Here is a 17,197-nt window from a genome sequence, read left to right as displayed (position 1 = left end):
GGAACCCATACACTGTCCTGTACGAAGAACGCATCGAATCAGTCCAAAAACAATTTATTTTGTACGCACTCCGTAAACTAAACTGGACGACATTTCCTCTTCCATCGTATAAAGCACGTTGCATGCTCATTAATATACAAACACTCAAAGAACGCCGCGAGTTTATCATGCTTTGCTTTATCAACGAGATTGTTTCTCAATGTGTACAATCCGCATCATTACTTTCGCAAATAAAATTTTATGTACCTAGCCGACAACTAAGAACTCGTAATTTATTCCAAGAACAATCTTTTAGGACAAACTACGCTAAAAATAGCCCCATCAATAGAATGATGCGTCATTATAATGAAAATTGTTTAATAATCGACCTTTCCATGTCTAGAAAACAAATCAAATGGGAGTGGGCGTAGCGTATTGGTAAATCGATTGCCTTGTACGCAGCGCACCTGGGTTCGAGTCCCGACCCCGCACATAGGGTTAGAAATTTTTCCTAAGAGATTTTTCTAACCCGAAGAGGCGAATGACCTTAAGGTTAAAACCTCTATAATCGAAATAAAAAAAAAGAACAAATCAAATCTAAACTAAACCGTAGAAATAATGTATAGTATATAAGTAAATATTGTAAAACCATTCTATGTAGTCTACATATGCTTGACGAAAATAAATAAATAGATAAATAGTTTACAGGAAAAATTAAGTTGCGAGAAAAAAAGTTATTTAGATTAATTTTGGGTCGCTGAACACGAAAATCATACTCAATTTCTCTTTCAAAGAAGTTCGAGTTTTTTTTTTTCATAAAAACGTTTTTTAGCTTACACATTTGGTTTTGCTCTATTTCTTTATTACAGAAAAATATTTTTTTCATATTTGCAGAATCTAATTGCGATAAACTAAGAAGAAAGATGATTTCTAAGCTTCTAGATGTCTAGATTCGTATACTTTTATGAGAAGGAAATATGGAATATGAACTCGATGTTCATGTTTTTTTTAAATTCAAAAATAATTCTGTGATTCTATTTTCATTATTTTTCATTCTAGGGCGATTTTCATGAATGGGTATTTTTACGCAAATTGTTGTAACTGTTCTGCAAAAAATAATCGATAAAACGTACCCAGGTTGACGTACAAGGTCTGTACTCATTAATGAGTACAAGCTCCTTGCCCATTAAGTGGGTTATTCTAGAAAAACTCTAGAAAGAGAACTGCGGAGACTCCATTTTGGATCGATTGGATTCGCGTTTAGCTGTCAAAAAACGAATCCAATCGAACATTACCTATCCTTATAACAAATACAAATTTGTATTTGCTTATAACATTGGACGTGTTGCCATACAATGCCGGGGCATACGTTGCCAAAAATGCTGTTTTTCTCTCCGCAGTTGTCTTACTCGAGTTTTTCTACACTGAAAAAAATCCAAACGTTAATTCTATTTGCTTCAAACCGCTTAAAATTCATATGAAGAAGAAATGCTATTATTATCACGCGCACACATACTTTCTATGTGTCAACTGTATAAACTATGTATGCACACACATAAGTTATATGTGTATATTGTTATAGAAAGGGGTTTTATGTGCCTAATAGTTATGAAATGTGAATGTAAGATTAATATTTCTTATAAATACACACATTGGGTTTATGTACCAGCAAATAGTGTCTATATGCCTCCGTTAATTGCAAAAATCTATGTGTAAAATCAATAGGCATAACGTTTACTTTTTTTTGAGTGTAGGTTATTCCACTTTTATTACAAATGAGTAGTTTTCTACCATTAATGGGTACTTTATTTTATCAGTGTACCTACAAAAGATTTTTCAACTCCCGGTACAGATTTAATTGTGGCAACACTGAATTTCCCGTTGTCTTACGAGACAAACAGAGACTGTGTTTGTGTTATTGGGGACTTGGATCTGTCGTAGATTTTGTATTATTCCAAAATGTTTTGAATTATTTCGAGAATTATTCCTAATTTTAATAATAATTTGCAGAATGGAGGAACATAAAAGCATATGTCGCCTTTGCCTCGGTTCAAGTTTAGAGCCGTTGAGCACCTCACTGAGCGATGCCGACTTTCAAATAAAATTGCAAATTGTGTTCAAATTTGAAGTAAGTATCGATCAAATCCCATTATCCCATTAGGATATCAATTAGGATATTAACAACTAATATAAGTTAACGTTGTAGTTTGCCGACGAAAAAAGCTTTCCTAGTAGCGTTTGCTCAATATGTTCATCTAAAGTCATAGAATACCACATTTTCCACGAAATGGTTTGTACAAATCAAGCCCAGCTCAAGATATCCAAACAGGTAATACAACCATCGTCGTCTTCAGACGGTATCAAGATAGAGGTTTCTTTGGATCCATTCGAGCACCAGAGCGATTTCTCGTCCAATTCAAATAGTCCAACTGTCGATCGAGATTTGGACGATTTCCCTCGAACGTCTGATATCAAAAAAGATAAGTTATTGGATGTAAGGAAGAGAAAACGAGAAAGGAACAGGGCAGAGCAAGCCGAGGAAAGGTCCAGGAGGCTGATAGATGAAAACAGAAAAATTCAAGAGTTTTTCACATTAAGCTGCGAATTTTGCCCAGAATCCTTCGATTCCCTCTATAGGCTTCAGATGCATACTCGAAAGGTTCATAACACTCGTGGTAGCATCAAATGCTGCAACCGAATTTTTTATAAAAAATGCAGGATACTAGCTCACATAGATTCTCACCTGAATCCAATGCAGTTTCATTGTGATATATGCAACAAAAGCTACAACGACGGATACTATCTGGATTTACACCGAACTAGAACACACAACACTGACATGGAAAAGCCTTTCAAATGTGACAAGTGTGCACAAGCATTCCACAAAGAGTATCTATTAAAAGCCCATCTCACTACACATATTCGAATGGAGTGTTCGATTTGTCACAAGATGCTAGCGAGTGCATCTAGTTTACGTACGCACATGAGCAACATGCACAAGGGAGATTCGACACTTATCTGCGACACCTGTGGCCAAGAGTTCCGTACTAAACTAACCATGGAAAAACACATTAAGCGACACATGGGAATCAACCCCGTCGAGAGGGTACAGTGTCACATATGCAACAGGTGGTTGAATGGAAAGTCCAACTTGAAAATTCACATCAAAACGATCCATAACGAGGGGCAAACGATCTCGTGTGACCTTTGCCAACAAATCTATCCGAACTTGCGTGCACTGAGAAACCATAAGCAGCGAGTGCACGTTGAGGAGCGGTTCGAGTGTGAGTTCTGCGGGAAGAAATTTAAACAGAAAGTCTGCTGGAAAGAACATCGCGCCTCACATACCGGTCAGAGGCTGTACTCGTGCGATATCTGTGGAATGACTACTAACTCGAAAGCGAATCTGTACTCGCACAGGAAAAGTAAGCACCCGGATGAGTGGATGGAAGCGAAGAAAAAAAATTTCGCGATTGCTTACGGTGAATAGTGTGCACTCGTCAGAGGTAAGTTCTTTATTTAGTCCGCTTCAGTCAGCACCTACAACTATGCAGTACGTATACATGCGATTGCATTGTGAATGATCGAAAGACTTGTATATAACCGTTCGGTCTAAGATGACTTCCATTTGAAGTTTTTACGCGACCTACGAACCACCACAAATCGAATTCTGAATGTGTGCGGATATGTATCTAATATTTTAGCGCTTTTTTCTAAAAATCATTTTCCGTGCATTTGGGTACAATAATTAGGGGAAAGTGAGACAATATTAGTATCCTAAGGTTGAAGGCAAATATGTCTGCAACAAAACAAATAATCCCAAATTTTCCACTATTGGAAGAATACAACATATTCTTTACATGCAATTACTGGAGGTGCTGGAGAAAATTCAAAATCTGAAAATAATCGTCCTTTGTAATTATCGACCTTTAACTTGGTAAAAACCTAACGAATGAAAGACAAACTGCCCTTTATTCGGCTTTCCATTCGTTCACTAACAACCTAAATATTCACAACAAAATAATCGGCATTTTTAAGATTTCGAATTGGAGTTTAAATAAATGTATTTCCTTGAAAATAAACTGACCAACACTGACGTTTTTTCGTAGACCATACGACATAAGGACATAAACCGTACACAACGTTCAGGCTCACCGTTTGTAGGGTGTATAGAGACCAAAATCGTCCAATTTGGTCAGTGTTCGACTTGAACACATATGATAACTATGCTGCACATTCGTTGCTTTCCATCGCATTCAACCGTTTCTCTGCCCATTGAACAGGGTGATTTTTCTTGATATGCACATAAAGGTTCGCTTTAGAATTAGTGCATTTGCCGCAGTATTTGCAGGAATACAACACTTCTCCAGTATGGATCGTCCGATGTTCCTAAAACATGGAATAATTCATCTTTAACATACAATGGAAAACTTGACCATTACCTTCAAGTTGATCGCCTGCTTGAACTTACGGTTACAAAACTCGCACTCGAACTTCTCTTCCACGTGGACAATCCGTTTGTGCCTTTTCAGTGCGTGCGTATTTGGACATTGTCGCTGACAAATATCACAGGTCTGCACTCCTTCATAATGGATGTTGAACATGTGCAGCTGCAGTCCCCGTTCTCCTTTGATCCAGCGTTGACAAATTTGACACTGCACCTTCTTCAATACCTCGATTCCTTGGTGTTTCATCACGTGCCGCTCAAAGCTTAATTTATTAAGAAACTCCCGTCCGCAAGTGTCGCAAACCATTTTGCGATCAATTTCACTGTGTTTGTTCTTTATGTGCGCTCTAAGGCAATGCTTGTTAGCTACCATCTGATTACAGTGCGGACATTGCATTTTTATGTGCATTTCCATATGCGCATCGAGGGTGGTCTGTTTTGGAAAACTCTGCAAACACTGATCGCACTTGTACGGTCGCTCAACTCCAATACCATGAGATTTACCCAGATGCACTGTCAGGGATTCCTTAGTTTTGTACCGCTTTTTGCAAACTTCACACTGAAATACATCCGGATTTTTGTGCACAGTTATGTGTTCAAGTAGGCTACGCTTCGAGGGTATTTTTTTCTTGCAACAAACAACGTATGCAGAACGCCCATGAACCTTTTTAAAATGAGCTCTCAAATCAGGGAAATTTGTTGCCATAAATGCGCATAAATCACAAACCATTTGGTAGAATTCTGCAATTTGTTTATCTTCTTGTTGTTTGTGGGCAGAACGATCATTTTCAGGCCGAAAACGCTTTGTTTTTAGCTTCACCAGTGGTTCATTTGAGTCATCAGATAATGGTTCGTACGACTTGTCGGTCAGTTCTCCGGCAATTGATTCCTCGTCATCACTTAGCTCGTCTCGTTCCGGTAGCTGATCCTTAGGTTCGACCGTACTTAAACTGAGCTCGAGGCATTCGGTAGGTTCTACCTCTTCCGTCGGTTCAATCTTAACATATTCAAATGCTGCGTTATTTGACGTAAGTCTTGATTTGTCGCTGATTTTATCGGTCAGTTGTTTCTGATTCTGAAGGACTTTTTTCGAAAATCGGTAGAACTCGGATATGGTCCGTGAGCATATTTCACATATATTGTTGGGAAATCCTTCTCTGAAATCAACCTATTAAAAAAATTAAATATTGAATAAGTTGATTGACATGGATCATGCAATTTTAGAGAATAAGCCTATTCAATTTTACAACATGTACAACACATTCAGCAGCATAATTCTGTGATACTCATTTAAAGCGCGACATCTATTAATTTACTGAGTTATAGGTATTTTGCCCGCGAAGTGAATTACGTGTCGGGTAATATCTTGAGCGTAACTAGAACTGTGTTTTAAGTAAAGGCAATTGAACTGTATCGTAAACCGATTTTGCTTCAAACCAATTCATGAAACAAAATGCCTTGCTGCTGTTTCAATTCTACAGACTTCCCAATGTTGATTTCGTTTTTGAAGCCGAGTCAGAGTAGATTCGCTTCAAAGTTTACCGAAATCAGTAAAAGGGGACACTATAATAACATTCTCATTGTGTTATGTACCATTCAACTCACCGTGAAATTAAACACTGTTTTCAGTTGCTCTTTAAGTTGCGCATTTTCTATAGAGCAGTAATTTTCAGAAACTGCCTCTAAGCAAAGTCGACACCCGGGGCTCCTTGTTTCCATGTTTAGAATCACTATTGCAGCAATTTTCCACAAAAACACTCTCCGTGGTTACATTGTTTTGTTTTGGTAAACACGCACGCTCCTTTTTTGACAGTATCGCGATGATACCCGGTAAAATCATTCGGAATACTGAGTGGATTCAACCGATTGAGTCAAAATCTGTTGCTGCATTCCCACTGAGAAGTCCAAAAAATTGTTTCAAAATCGTTCAACACGGGTCCAACGATGGACGTTCGTTGAACGGTTATTTGGACGATGTCCAAATTGGTCCAACGAACGTCCTTCATTGGACGATTTTGAAACCAACCGTTCTTAGAGGGTTTGAACTGGAATCCATTCAGGATTCCGAACCGGTTCCAGTGTAGGGGTGCTCAGTTTTTCTGGTTATTCTACACGCCACCGAAAAACTACCTAAAATTCAGTACTTTTGACTCAATCTCGTGGTATCGTGCAGGAAGGTAAAATTAGGTAAATCGTGTTGAAGGTAGTTTCCATTTAACTACGGCAAAAATAATAACTCAACCTTGAGTTTAATTTACTTAAATTTAAGTTGAATTTACCTAATTTTGAGTATACCCCAAACAACTTATAAGTACCTTACTGCACGGAAGACCTCGGCTGAGTCGAATCTCTCGTTTTGTTTTTGACAACACTAATAAGTGCGAAAGCGACGCACAGCTCAAAAGTACCTAAATTTAAATTAAAAGAACTTATTCTGTAGGTTATTTTCTGGTAGCGTGTAGAGTTAAGCAAATAATCGAATACCTGGTGAGATATTTGATTTTACTTTGTAGGTTTTCTGTCGTGACTAACGAATTACGACTTGGAGGCGACTTACTTGATGGTGTTCCGGTCAAAGGTTTTTTTCCGTCTGTGGTAGGACGGCCCAGAATGATCGTCGGTGATGTCCTAATACAAAATTTTTCCAGATTTATTCACACTGCACGGGACCTTTTCTTCGCTAGTAAACTAGCATCGATCGTTCACTGCACTCGCGGGATTATTCGGTGATCTATACTGTCCAGTTGCACTCGTTGATAGTCTTTTTATCGCCCCTTGGTTTTTATCGGGGTTTTCACAACGCCAATATTTTACCAATTCTCACTCGCGACGACGGACTACTCACTTCACTTGGGTACGTACGCACTGTACCGTCTTTTTCGAGATATTGGTTTTCGACTGCCTTTGTCAGCTATTTTCGCACATCAACACAGTAATCCATTCTAAAAGAAACCCGTAATTCTGATTGGCTACAGCAAGAATTCTGACTCCAGCAAATTCATTCTAATTCCACTATATTGTATTGTATTGTCTTCGATTAAAAAAGTTACATCGCACAGACTTAGACCAAATACAAATATGTTAATACGGCATGCTCTGGCGATTTTTCGAGGACACCTTTTATAACACAGGTACACCAATAAAGGTACACTGTCAGAGTGACAGCATGCTTTGACGAAATAGTGCCAAACTAGCAACACAGCTTCTGCTTTGTTGTTATTTTTGAAAATTTTTGACGTTTAATTTCAATTGTTTTTGATTTTATGCAAATTTGATTGGAGGATTTAATAATCCAGTGCAGAGCAGTTGCAATGCTTCGATAGCTCAAATTGCGCGACGATTAACGGTGTGTTTAATATAAATGTAATAAGTGGATGTTATAATGATGTGCAGTTGAAGGAAAAAGAGGCGGAAATGATTTACTCAAGCGCTCACTTGAGTCGTTGGAGCAGGAAAAGGTAGCGTTTCCAACCTAGTGGGCAGTTTTCCGGTTGCATGGAAAGGTAGTCGACAGGCTCCACGATGTGAGGTTCGTTGAAAAGATGAATATTTGACCTGACATAAGGTATACAAATGTAACCAACAGGGTCTCGTAAGCTTAAAAATTACAATCGCAGTATTTTTAGTATGCTAAAAAACACTGAGGAGTATCGCAAAGCGAATGTGGAGGAAAGGAACGAGCTTCTGGAGGATAAGTTAAGCTGACCAATACCGGTCAGATCGAACGGCAAGAACGTAACTGGAGCGATCGACATGAGTGAGATAAGATCCAATTACTTCAAGCACAAAAGGAGCAGCAGTTGCTCACCGGCATCAACCGTTCTTTGCTAGCCGGATATCGAAAGATTAAAACTCGAATCGGACAGCTGAAGTATCAAAATTCGGCTAAAATTGCTTCCTTGTAAAACAGTTGGCCAACTCGCCGGTTCACACATTGAACCTTATACTCAAAACTAAGCATCCGAGTACCGATCCTCTGCTGTTGACCTTAAGGAGGCAGTTGCCCTGTTTCCTAACACATTATAATTTTTTTTCTCAAAAAAGGATTGAGATTTCGTGGTATTAGCTAACTCCTGCCATGTATCTCGCGTTAAGTCTATGGTTTTCTCCGGGAAATTACTGCCTGACTTTCAGGGATAGTATTGAGCGGCGAGGACTGTCTGTAAATTAATGAATGTTAATGAATAAGTGCTCCATGCATTAGTTTTTCAACGAAATACTTGCCTTATATTCGGAATATCTTCTAGCTGCATATATGCTTTGGCAGCGGTCGTTTTGTGTGCTTCGTACCAAATATATGTCAGAAAAACGATTGTAATAGTTACTAAAATGTTGAAATGGTGCATTGTCAAAGTTTGTGATGATAAAAGCAGAGCACCCTTAGATCAGAAAGCGTGGCCAGTTTCATTATCTTTCAGTAATACTAACCTGTCAATTTGAAACAGGCGAATTGGGTAGTCGAAGCTAGCTATTTGCTGAGCCAAAAAGTGATTCACCATTTGTATGGGACCTTGGCGTATTTAATTTGTATTTGCTTAGACTAAACACTACCCAAGTAATCACTAAGCACTAAAGCAAGCATTACATTCACCTTATAACAGCTTTTCGATGCTTATAGGTTTTATACAAGCTTAGCAAATGTCTATAAGCTTTATACAAGCTTTGCTAATGCTTATAAGCACTACGAACTTTAAGCATTAAAACAGGTCGTATATGGGTATATGAGGCTTTATTGTAGAGCTTATAAACCCTGTAGCTATAAGCACAGAGAACAGACATCCATTATCGAACAAAAATATTTAAAAAACGTGTGTAAACATTTGAATTAATATACGATAAACACCAGCGCCGCCACATCAACCTATCCCAATTATCCGTCAAATCCATTCCGGAACCGGTTCGAAATCCTGAATGGATTTAGTATGGAATCTTGCTCAAAGAAAACACCGATACCGACTCTATCGGTTGATGCATTTGAGCTGGAATTCATGCTGGAAGTCCGAACCGGTTCCGGACTAGTTTGACTGGGTAGAGGAATAACCGCTGTCATTTCAGTCGAACTCAGCCACAAAAAAACATGACGACAGTAGCGCACTTGGTTTGGATATCCCAACTACCTTCGAAACCGTTAGAGATTTTACACAAGTTGAATGCTGAAGATGGACGTCTGTTCTCTGTGCTATAAGCCAGATACGGTAGTCACCGATACCATTTTAATGCCTGTTATAGTTGACATTTCAATTACTCTAAATAAATTCCAAATTAAAACAAATATGATATGAGACACATTGTAAGCATAAGAAAACCTTATCAGCTTCCGAAGTTTGGGCATGTCGTCATAAACAAATTAAAGGATACAAAACCTTCGAACCATGAAATGATATGGTACATTGCGATAATTTGTTTCAATTTAGTATACATCTAATGATAGTTTTAAAAAATATGATCAAAACCTTGCGCCCAATTATAAGTATAATCACAACAGAAATCTCTCAATTTAAGAACGGCAAATATCAGTTAGATTAGCCAACTCCCAGATAGATCAAACGGCAAACGCGCTGGAGCAAAGTAACTTCCAAAGCTTCTAAAGGCAATGCAATGCTCAACAGTCTACCATAGTTGTTATCACCTGGTAAATTTTCAGATCATCAGCATACATGACTTTAGAAGACGATAATTCACTAAAGAGGTCGTTCACGAAGAGCACAAATAGAAGAGGTTCGAGATGACTCCCTTGAGGAACGCCCGATGAAGTGTGGAATGGATCCGACACTGTAGTTCCAACCGAGGCGCTACGGTTCGCAAGGTACGAGGAGATCCAATTAGTAAGCCAGTCCGGCAGTCTAGTCCGCCTTAGCTTTTCCACAGCGAGCTCATGAGGAACACGGTCGAAAGCTTTCGAGAAGTCTATGTACACCGCATCTAGCTGTTGTCGTTTTTCCAATTTATCAATCAGCGACGACACGTAGCTCATCAGATTTGTAGTTGTCGAGCGCTTTTTTACAAAACCATGTTGGTCCAAAGTGATGATGTGTTTTAACGCGGGGTAGATAACATCTAACAACATACTCTCGAAGATTTTAGGGAGGCAGCTTAAGATTGAAATTCCTCTATAATTGGTAACATCATGTACGTTGCCTGTTTTGTGGATTGGAGTTATCAAAGCTTCCTTCCACTTCGTAGGGAAAACATTTTCAGCAAGAGAGCGATTGCATAATAGAGATGCTGGTAACACCAAAGATGAAGAGCAATTCTTGATGAACGATGGTTGTAGCCCGTCGGACCCCGGGCCCTTTGAACTGTCAATTCCCCGAAGATTGATATGTACCTGATGTTCAGAGTGATGATTCAGAGTGAACATTGGCAAACTACTCAAGTACGATTCAGACAAAGATGATGAGTTATTACTTACCACGTTTCGAAAGAATGACGTGAATAGATTTGCTGACTCCGCTGGTGACGTTGATGTCCTGTCTCGATAGTTGACGCATTCCGGGATTCCACTGGAGCACGTTTTGTTCCGCAGGTAAGATCAAAACTGCTTTGGGTTGTCCTTCATGCTGCATTCAATTCGGGAAACATATGAGCGAAAGTATGTTGCATTCACAAGCTCGAATTGGCGTTCTAATTCCCGCACGGACGTTTTATCGGTTTCGCCTCTTGTTCTAAACAATCGTTTTCGAGCCTTCCTGAGACGATTTCGAAGATTTCTTAACTCAGCATTCCACCAAGGTCGTTTGTTATCCGGGCGGCACGTGCGTTTCCTCCTAGGCACAAGTTGTTGAAATATTGATTCCAGTTCGTTATAAAATCTATTCACAGATTCATCCAGAGTACCCAGCGTTAATATCTCAACCCAATTTATTCGTGAAATTCATCATAATCGCATTGATTGAAATCGTAGAATAATTCAACATAGTCATTCACAGTCACGGGAAACACAGCGTCAACTTTCTACACAAACGGATTGTGATGTCGATCTAATTTCATTAACGGTAAGGGTGGCTCCAATAATTCGTATCCGCCAGTGTTACTAACAAACGCTAAATTTCGTCAAATAGTTCACTTGTAGGCCAAAAGCGATCATGGTTTCGACTAACAAAATTTCATGTTCCGAGGAGGCATTTATTGGAATAAAACATCCAACTTCGTCATCGAAACTCCAACGTAGCTGAGGTAAATTATAGTCGCCTAAAACCACCACCCTATCATTGGCACCAATCAGAATTCGGCAGCGAGATCAGAATTCGGTGGTAGGTAAATCGCACATACAACGAGAGACACTGCCCCGTAATATATACGAGCTGCTACTTGTTCTAGACGGGCGGCTCCATCGACGGTCAGAATATTGCTTCGATTTCAAATCTTGCTGTAATCTCGAATTGAACTTTGGCTAGTTGGACTGCGATAAATTAGAATTTAAGTTCAAATAATACAACCGGTTTCGAGTCGGAATCGTCTAGTTAGTATTCCAGTTCGTGCGACAATTGATTTCTATTAGAATCGGTTGTTCCGCTGGAGCCGGAATACTAACTAGAACCAGCCAGAATTCTGGCTTATTTTTCGGTTGAACTTTGGTGGGCGGATGTTTCATTCGAGACGGAATGCTGATTAGAATCGGTTGTGTCTCTGGAGCCGGAATACGAACTAGAGCCAGCCAGTATTCCGTCTCATTTTCCGGTTGAATTTCACTGGGATGCATCTGTGCCGGGATGCCAGCTATGCTATCATTGTCAAGAAGCGAAAAGCATTGGAAAGAAAACGTCAAAACAGTTTGTTTATCAACATATTTAGAGTTGACCTGGATGCAAGAAAGTGTGCAATAGTTTTATTAGTAATATTAACGACACCTTGTTGGAGCAGGTTTACATCGAACATACTAAAAACTCCTAGTGCGAAATGGAAAGAACCAACGACGGCTGTCGACTCTGCCTTGATCCCGTTGCCGAAAACTACTGTTCAATTGAGAGTCCAGATTTGAAGCAGAAAATGATTGAAGTGTTTAGTTTCACGGTAAATATTATTATTTCATTAGATTTTAAAAAAAGACCTTAGAATCATGGCAACTTTTTTTCCTTTTTCAAAAACGCAGATCGAGGATAAGAAAGGATACTCCACCAATGTATGTCAAACATGCTTGCACACCATATCCGAGTTTTATACGTACTCGCAACAAGTCCGAGCGAACCAGGAATCACTGAGTGTCAAAATAGAGTCAAATGTTGAACCAATCAAAACTGAACCATTTGGGTTCTTCGAAAATGATTTGAAAATTAGCAAGGTAAAAGAAGAAGAACACATGTCGCTTAAGTGTGGCAATTCCAGTCACGAGGATGAACAGTACGAACCATCTTCTGGGGAATCAATGGATGAATCTCTTTCTGAGTTTTCCGAAGAATCAACTACTAATCAAAGGCGAATAGCAGGCAAAACCTCTGCTGATCGTACTGCACAAGTAGGTCTGGAGCAGAAGCCAAAAAAGAAACGTATTAAATTCACGAAGGAAACGATAGAGCAGCAGGATCAACAAATACAGGAGTTCTTCAAAATGATTTGCGACTTGTGCGGGGAGCTGGGGGAATCTTTCCATGCTTTGCTTGATCATTTCCAGATAGTTCATGGCAAGCGCGGTTATGTTATGTGCTGTAAAAAGAAGCTGTTCAATCGCCGTTACCTGCTGGAACATATGACCTTCCATAATAATCCGAACGCATTCCAGTGCGAAGTATGTCACAAATCATACAAAAATAAGGAATATCTGGGAGCTCATTTGGCGAAAGTTCATGGCCAAGGAGTTGACCGTCAGTACAAGTGTATCCATTGCCAGGTGTCTTTCGCTAAAAAGCACAAATTAGAGGCACATTTGCAAAATCACGAAAAAACCCAGTGTCCGTACTGTCACAAGATGTTGAAGGGGGCGGCGAGCCTGAAGGTTCACATCACCAACCTACACAGCGACACCGATCGGCGCATGATTTGTGATACCTGTGGGCGTGTCTTTTTAAGCAAACTTTTCTTTGAGCGTCACGTCCAGGAGCACCTGGGAATCGATCCGGTGAAGAAGTATCAGTGTCAAATCTGCCAAAGCTGGTTGAAGGGGGAACGAGGACTGCAGGATCACCTGCAGCATTCCCACTACGAAAAGGCACAGGAATTCTTCTGTGATATCTGTCAGCGGCGTGTGGCGAACTATCGGGCACTGCAGAAACACAAGCGTCGGGTTCACACGGAGGAAAAGTTTGCCTGTGACTTCTGCGATCGTAAGTTCAAACAGGCGTACGCTTTGAAGGTGAGATAGCGACTACGATGTGTAGTTTGCGCTATTGTTAAAAAATGGCTATAATTAAGTTGGTTTTTCAGGAACATCGAGCAATACATACCGGCGAGGTGTTGTACACATGTGAGATATGCAATAAGACTTCGAAGTCTAGAGCAAACCGTTATGCTCACATCAAAAAAGCTCATCCGATCGAATGGGCTGAGAAACGACGTATGGACGCGGAAGCGAGAATTCCGAAGACGTAGGCACTAGTAACTGATTCCTAGGGTCAACTTCGATAAGTTTCTCGGAAATGCGAATGCAGACTGAACGAATTTTTCCCGTAATTTCACGAATCATGTGAATTTCAGATGATCACTCAAATAATTAGATCAATTGTTTGAAATTATGATCATGGATGCGGATAAGGGCTTTGAACAATTGACAGAACATGTATTTTGGTGAAAGTAGACTAACTAGGATTAGTTATTCTACGTAGGCTTATTTCGACCAAATCAACAATCATAGCTCTATAGAAGGCAACTCTCGGTCAAAGAATGATTTTTCATCGTGCTGCTTTGTGTTTCATCTGGTATTTCACAAGGAAGCAATATCGATCCATCAATGTTTCTCATAACGGATGACGTCTGTCCTACGTCGACGACATGGAGATCTTCCGTGAGGTACGAGGTTGTACTGATGAATATAAGAGACAATCAAACACGGGGCTTCATCTAATCAAAGTGATTTGAAATAATTGCAAATTTTCAATCGTCAATTAGCGTGGAAATCTCATCGGATGCTGTTAAACTACTCTTGGCAATGATGGAGACGTCGTGGGTTCGATACTAATGCTCAATACTAAGAACGTCTCTAGGGCGCTTCAAAATGAATGTTGAATGACGGTCATCGCTTTTTTAATGGAGCTAATTCTAATCGCAAGAACTGAAGACTTAAAACGAAATTTCGCAAATAGTTAGAATTTGTCCAACCCTAGAAAGGAAGCGAATGACCTAAGTTAAAAACCAGTATAATAAAAAAGCATGCAATTGTCGTTTATTGCAGTCTAACAGTTTTAGCAATTCACCTAGAAATGTTCAGACACAAATCTGTGTCGTGTAAAATTTCCCCAAATTTGTAGTTCGAAGAAAAGTTGTGGCACGTCAAGTGATTTGGATTTGTGCGCAAGAACAATTTATTCCTTAGTTTTGGGTTCATTAGTTTTAAGTACTTGCAATTTCTTTGCAGCCCATTCCACTGGGTGATACTTCTTTAAATGGCTGTAGAGATTCCCATTGTAATTCATCTTGGCTTCACAGAAATCACAGCTGTATAACGCCTCGCCCGTGTGATTAGCTCGATGTTCCTGCAATACAAATAACACATTCATATGGTACTAAGGGCCAATTTCTTCACCTATGCTTAACTTTTAAATCAGATTTAATGGTGCGCTAAACCTGGTTTAAAAATTAAGCGTGGGTAAAGAAATCGGCCTCAAGTCACATTTCTTGCATCTGCACCTTTAGCGAGATTGCTTGTTTGAACTTTTTGCCGCAAATTTCGCAACCGAAAGCTGCCTCCACGTGCACGGTACTCTTGTGGATTCGCAGTGCTCTTGAATTTGGATACTGTCCGTTACAAACATCACAGATATGCGTTTGCTCACTTTCGTAATGCATGAATCGAATATGCCGCTGAAGTCCGCGCTTTCCAATAAACCACTTGTCACAAACGTCGCACTTAAGCTTCTCCTCTACAACCTTGATTCCCAAATGTTTCTTGACATGGTGTTCGTAGCAAACTTGACTCAGAAATTCCCGCCCACAAGTGTCACAAATCATTCGCCGATCCAAATCGCTGTGTACTTTAACAATATGAGCGTTCAGCACCGATTTGCTCGCTAGAAACTTGCTACAGTGCGGACACTGTACCTTCTTGTGAGTTACCACGTGAGCACGAAGCAGATACTCCCTGGAAAAGGATTGTGCACATTGGTTGCATTTGAATGGCCTGTCCTTTTCAGTGCCGTGCGCCTTAGCCTGATGTATCTTCAGATACTCTTTGTTCGCAAAATTTTTACAGCACACCTCACATCGAAATGATTCGGGATTCGTGTGTAGAGCCATGTGTTGAAGCAGATGACAACGTTTCACAATCTTTCTTTTACAACATTTTATGTAACCCGGTTGGTTATGAACAGTTCGAAAATGCGAAAGTAGCGTGGAAAAATTTGTAGCTGGTTCCCCGCAAATATCGCAAACTAATTTATAGAATTCTTTGATTATCACATCATCTTGTTCTTGTTCCAGTTTCGATTTGATGTTGTAAATTTTTTTGGGTTTCTTTTCCTTTGTTTTTGAAACAATTTTGATCGGCTTCCTTTTTTCGCAGATCCGTTTATTACGGAATTTTTTCTTGTTTGGTTGTTCTAGTGGAACGTGCTCAAGTACTGCCATTTCCTCACGAATGGTTTCTTCGTCTGATCTTTCAGATTTCAATTCGTGCTGACTTATCTCCACACAAATGACCGGCTCAAATTGCTCCGTTGGTTCGATTTTGATCTGCTCAAATGACCATTTGCAGTCGATGGCGGTTAACTTTTCCTGATTCAGCCGAACTTTCTGCACGTACAGGTCAAACTCTAAAATGGTATTGGAACAGGAACTGCAAATGCTTGTAGGTAATCCTTCTTTGAGTTCAAGCTACAAACATTTATCTGATAATTAAAATTCGTTTCTATTTTATTGTAACTTACTTCGAAGGGAAAAATACGATCTATTTTTGATTTTAGTTCTGCATTTTTCATAGAGTAAATATGCTCGACAATCGGATCTAGGCAGAGTCGACATCTTTCGGGTGCTTGTTCCATGTCCTACACTTTACTTTTTTTTGATTTTTTAATACTTAACACATTCGTCCTAGCGAATCCAAAAAAAAAACTTTGTTGATTTGATCCAAGTCTGTACTTACAGGTTGTCGTGCTCAATAAAATTGCAAAATTTCAAAAAAACCAATGATCAATTCATATTTTTCCAACAGCTGTAATCTGAATCTATTCCCAGCTTATTATTAAAACGTGTAACTTCCTTTGCCTAAATCAAGCATATCCAACAGACTACCATACGATTAATAAATTACAAATTACAAAACCTAATCTCGTTCAATGCTCAAGTTTGTTTTTGTTTTATCAGAAAGAACACCCTGTAAAGTATACCAACAAAGAAGTCCGGAATTCCGGCTCCAATGACACATTCTAATTAGAATCAGTTGGTCATTGGAGATGGAATACTGACAGAAGCTAGCCGGTATTCCAGTTGATTTTACCCAGTGCGGCAAACAAAAGGCGCATCGTGCTCCAATATGGCGGATTGCGTTTGACGTTCCCGTCCCGAGCTATTAGAGCGAAAGAGAGCGTGTTCTGTATTCGCGTTTCTGATAATCGTATGATTCTCCTTCTTGCTCTTTCATTTTCTCGGACGTGATTCAATGCGTTTTTGTTTTCCTTTTTTTCA

General features: G+C 39.5%; 3 protein-coding genes across 4 annotated transcripts; 2 read left to right on the top strand and 1 right to left on the bottom strand.

The window, feature by feature from the left end:
* Positions 1-1,933: 1,933 nt before the first annotated feature.
* LOC131688220 (zinc finger protein 62 homolog) lies at positions 1,934-3,569 on the top strand. Its single transcript, XM_058972393.1, has 2 exons — positions 1,934-2,107; positions 2,186-3,569. Exons 1-2 carry the CDS (start codon positions 1,991-1,993, stop codon positions 3,467-3,469), a joined length of 1,401 nt encoding a protein of 466 aa, XP_058828376.1. The 5' UTR covers positions 1,934-1,990; the 3' UTR covers positions 3,470-3,569.
* Positions 3,570-4,025: 456 nt separating this feature from the next.
* Positions 4,026-16,877, bottom strand: LOC131688219 (zinc finger protein 208-like). Its single transcript, XM_058972392.1, has 7 exons — positions 16,441-16,877; positions 15,206-16,387; positions 14,884-15,051; positions 13,438-13,625; positions 6,032-6,185; positions 4,422-5,594; positions 4,026-4,368 (listed from the first exon to the last, which is right to left on the bottom strand). Exons 1-7 carry the CDS (start codon positions 16,552-16,554, stop codon positions 4,204-4,206), a joined length of 3,144 nt encoding a protein of 1,047 aa, XP_058828375.1. The 5' UTR covers positions 16,555-16,877; the 3' UTR covers positions 4,026-4,203.
* Positions 12,221-14,743, top strand: LOC131690403 (transcription factor grauzone-like). Of its 2 annotated transcripts, none has more exons than XM_058976136.1 (3): positions 12,221-12,439; positions 12,519-13,715; positions 13,775-14,743. In XM_058976136.1, the coding sequence occupies exons 1-3, from the start codon at positions 12,326-12,328 to the stop codon at positions 13,949-13,951; spliced, it is 1,488 nt and encodes a 495-aa protein (XP_058832119.1). In that variant the 5' UTR covers positions 12,221-12,325; the 3' UTR covers positions 13,952-14,743. The 2 variants fall into 2 exon arrangements, with proteins under 2 accessions (XP_058832119.1, XP_058832120.1); XM_058976137.1 differs by having other exon boundaries at positions 13,787-14,740.
* Positions 16,878-17,197: the final 320 nt, after the last annotated feature.

The sequence above is a fragment of the Topomyia yanbarensis genome, chromosome 3, assembly GCF_030247195.1.
Source record: "Topomyia yanbarensis strain Yona2022 chromosome 3, ASM3024719v1, whole genome shotgun sequence".
Lineage (NCBI taxonomy): Eukaryota > Metazoa > Arthropoda > Insecta > Diptera > Culicidae > Topomyia > Topomyia yanbarensis.
Note: the sequence above shows the minus strand (reverse complement) of the source record. Positions and strands in the feature narration are given on the sequence as shown.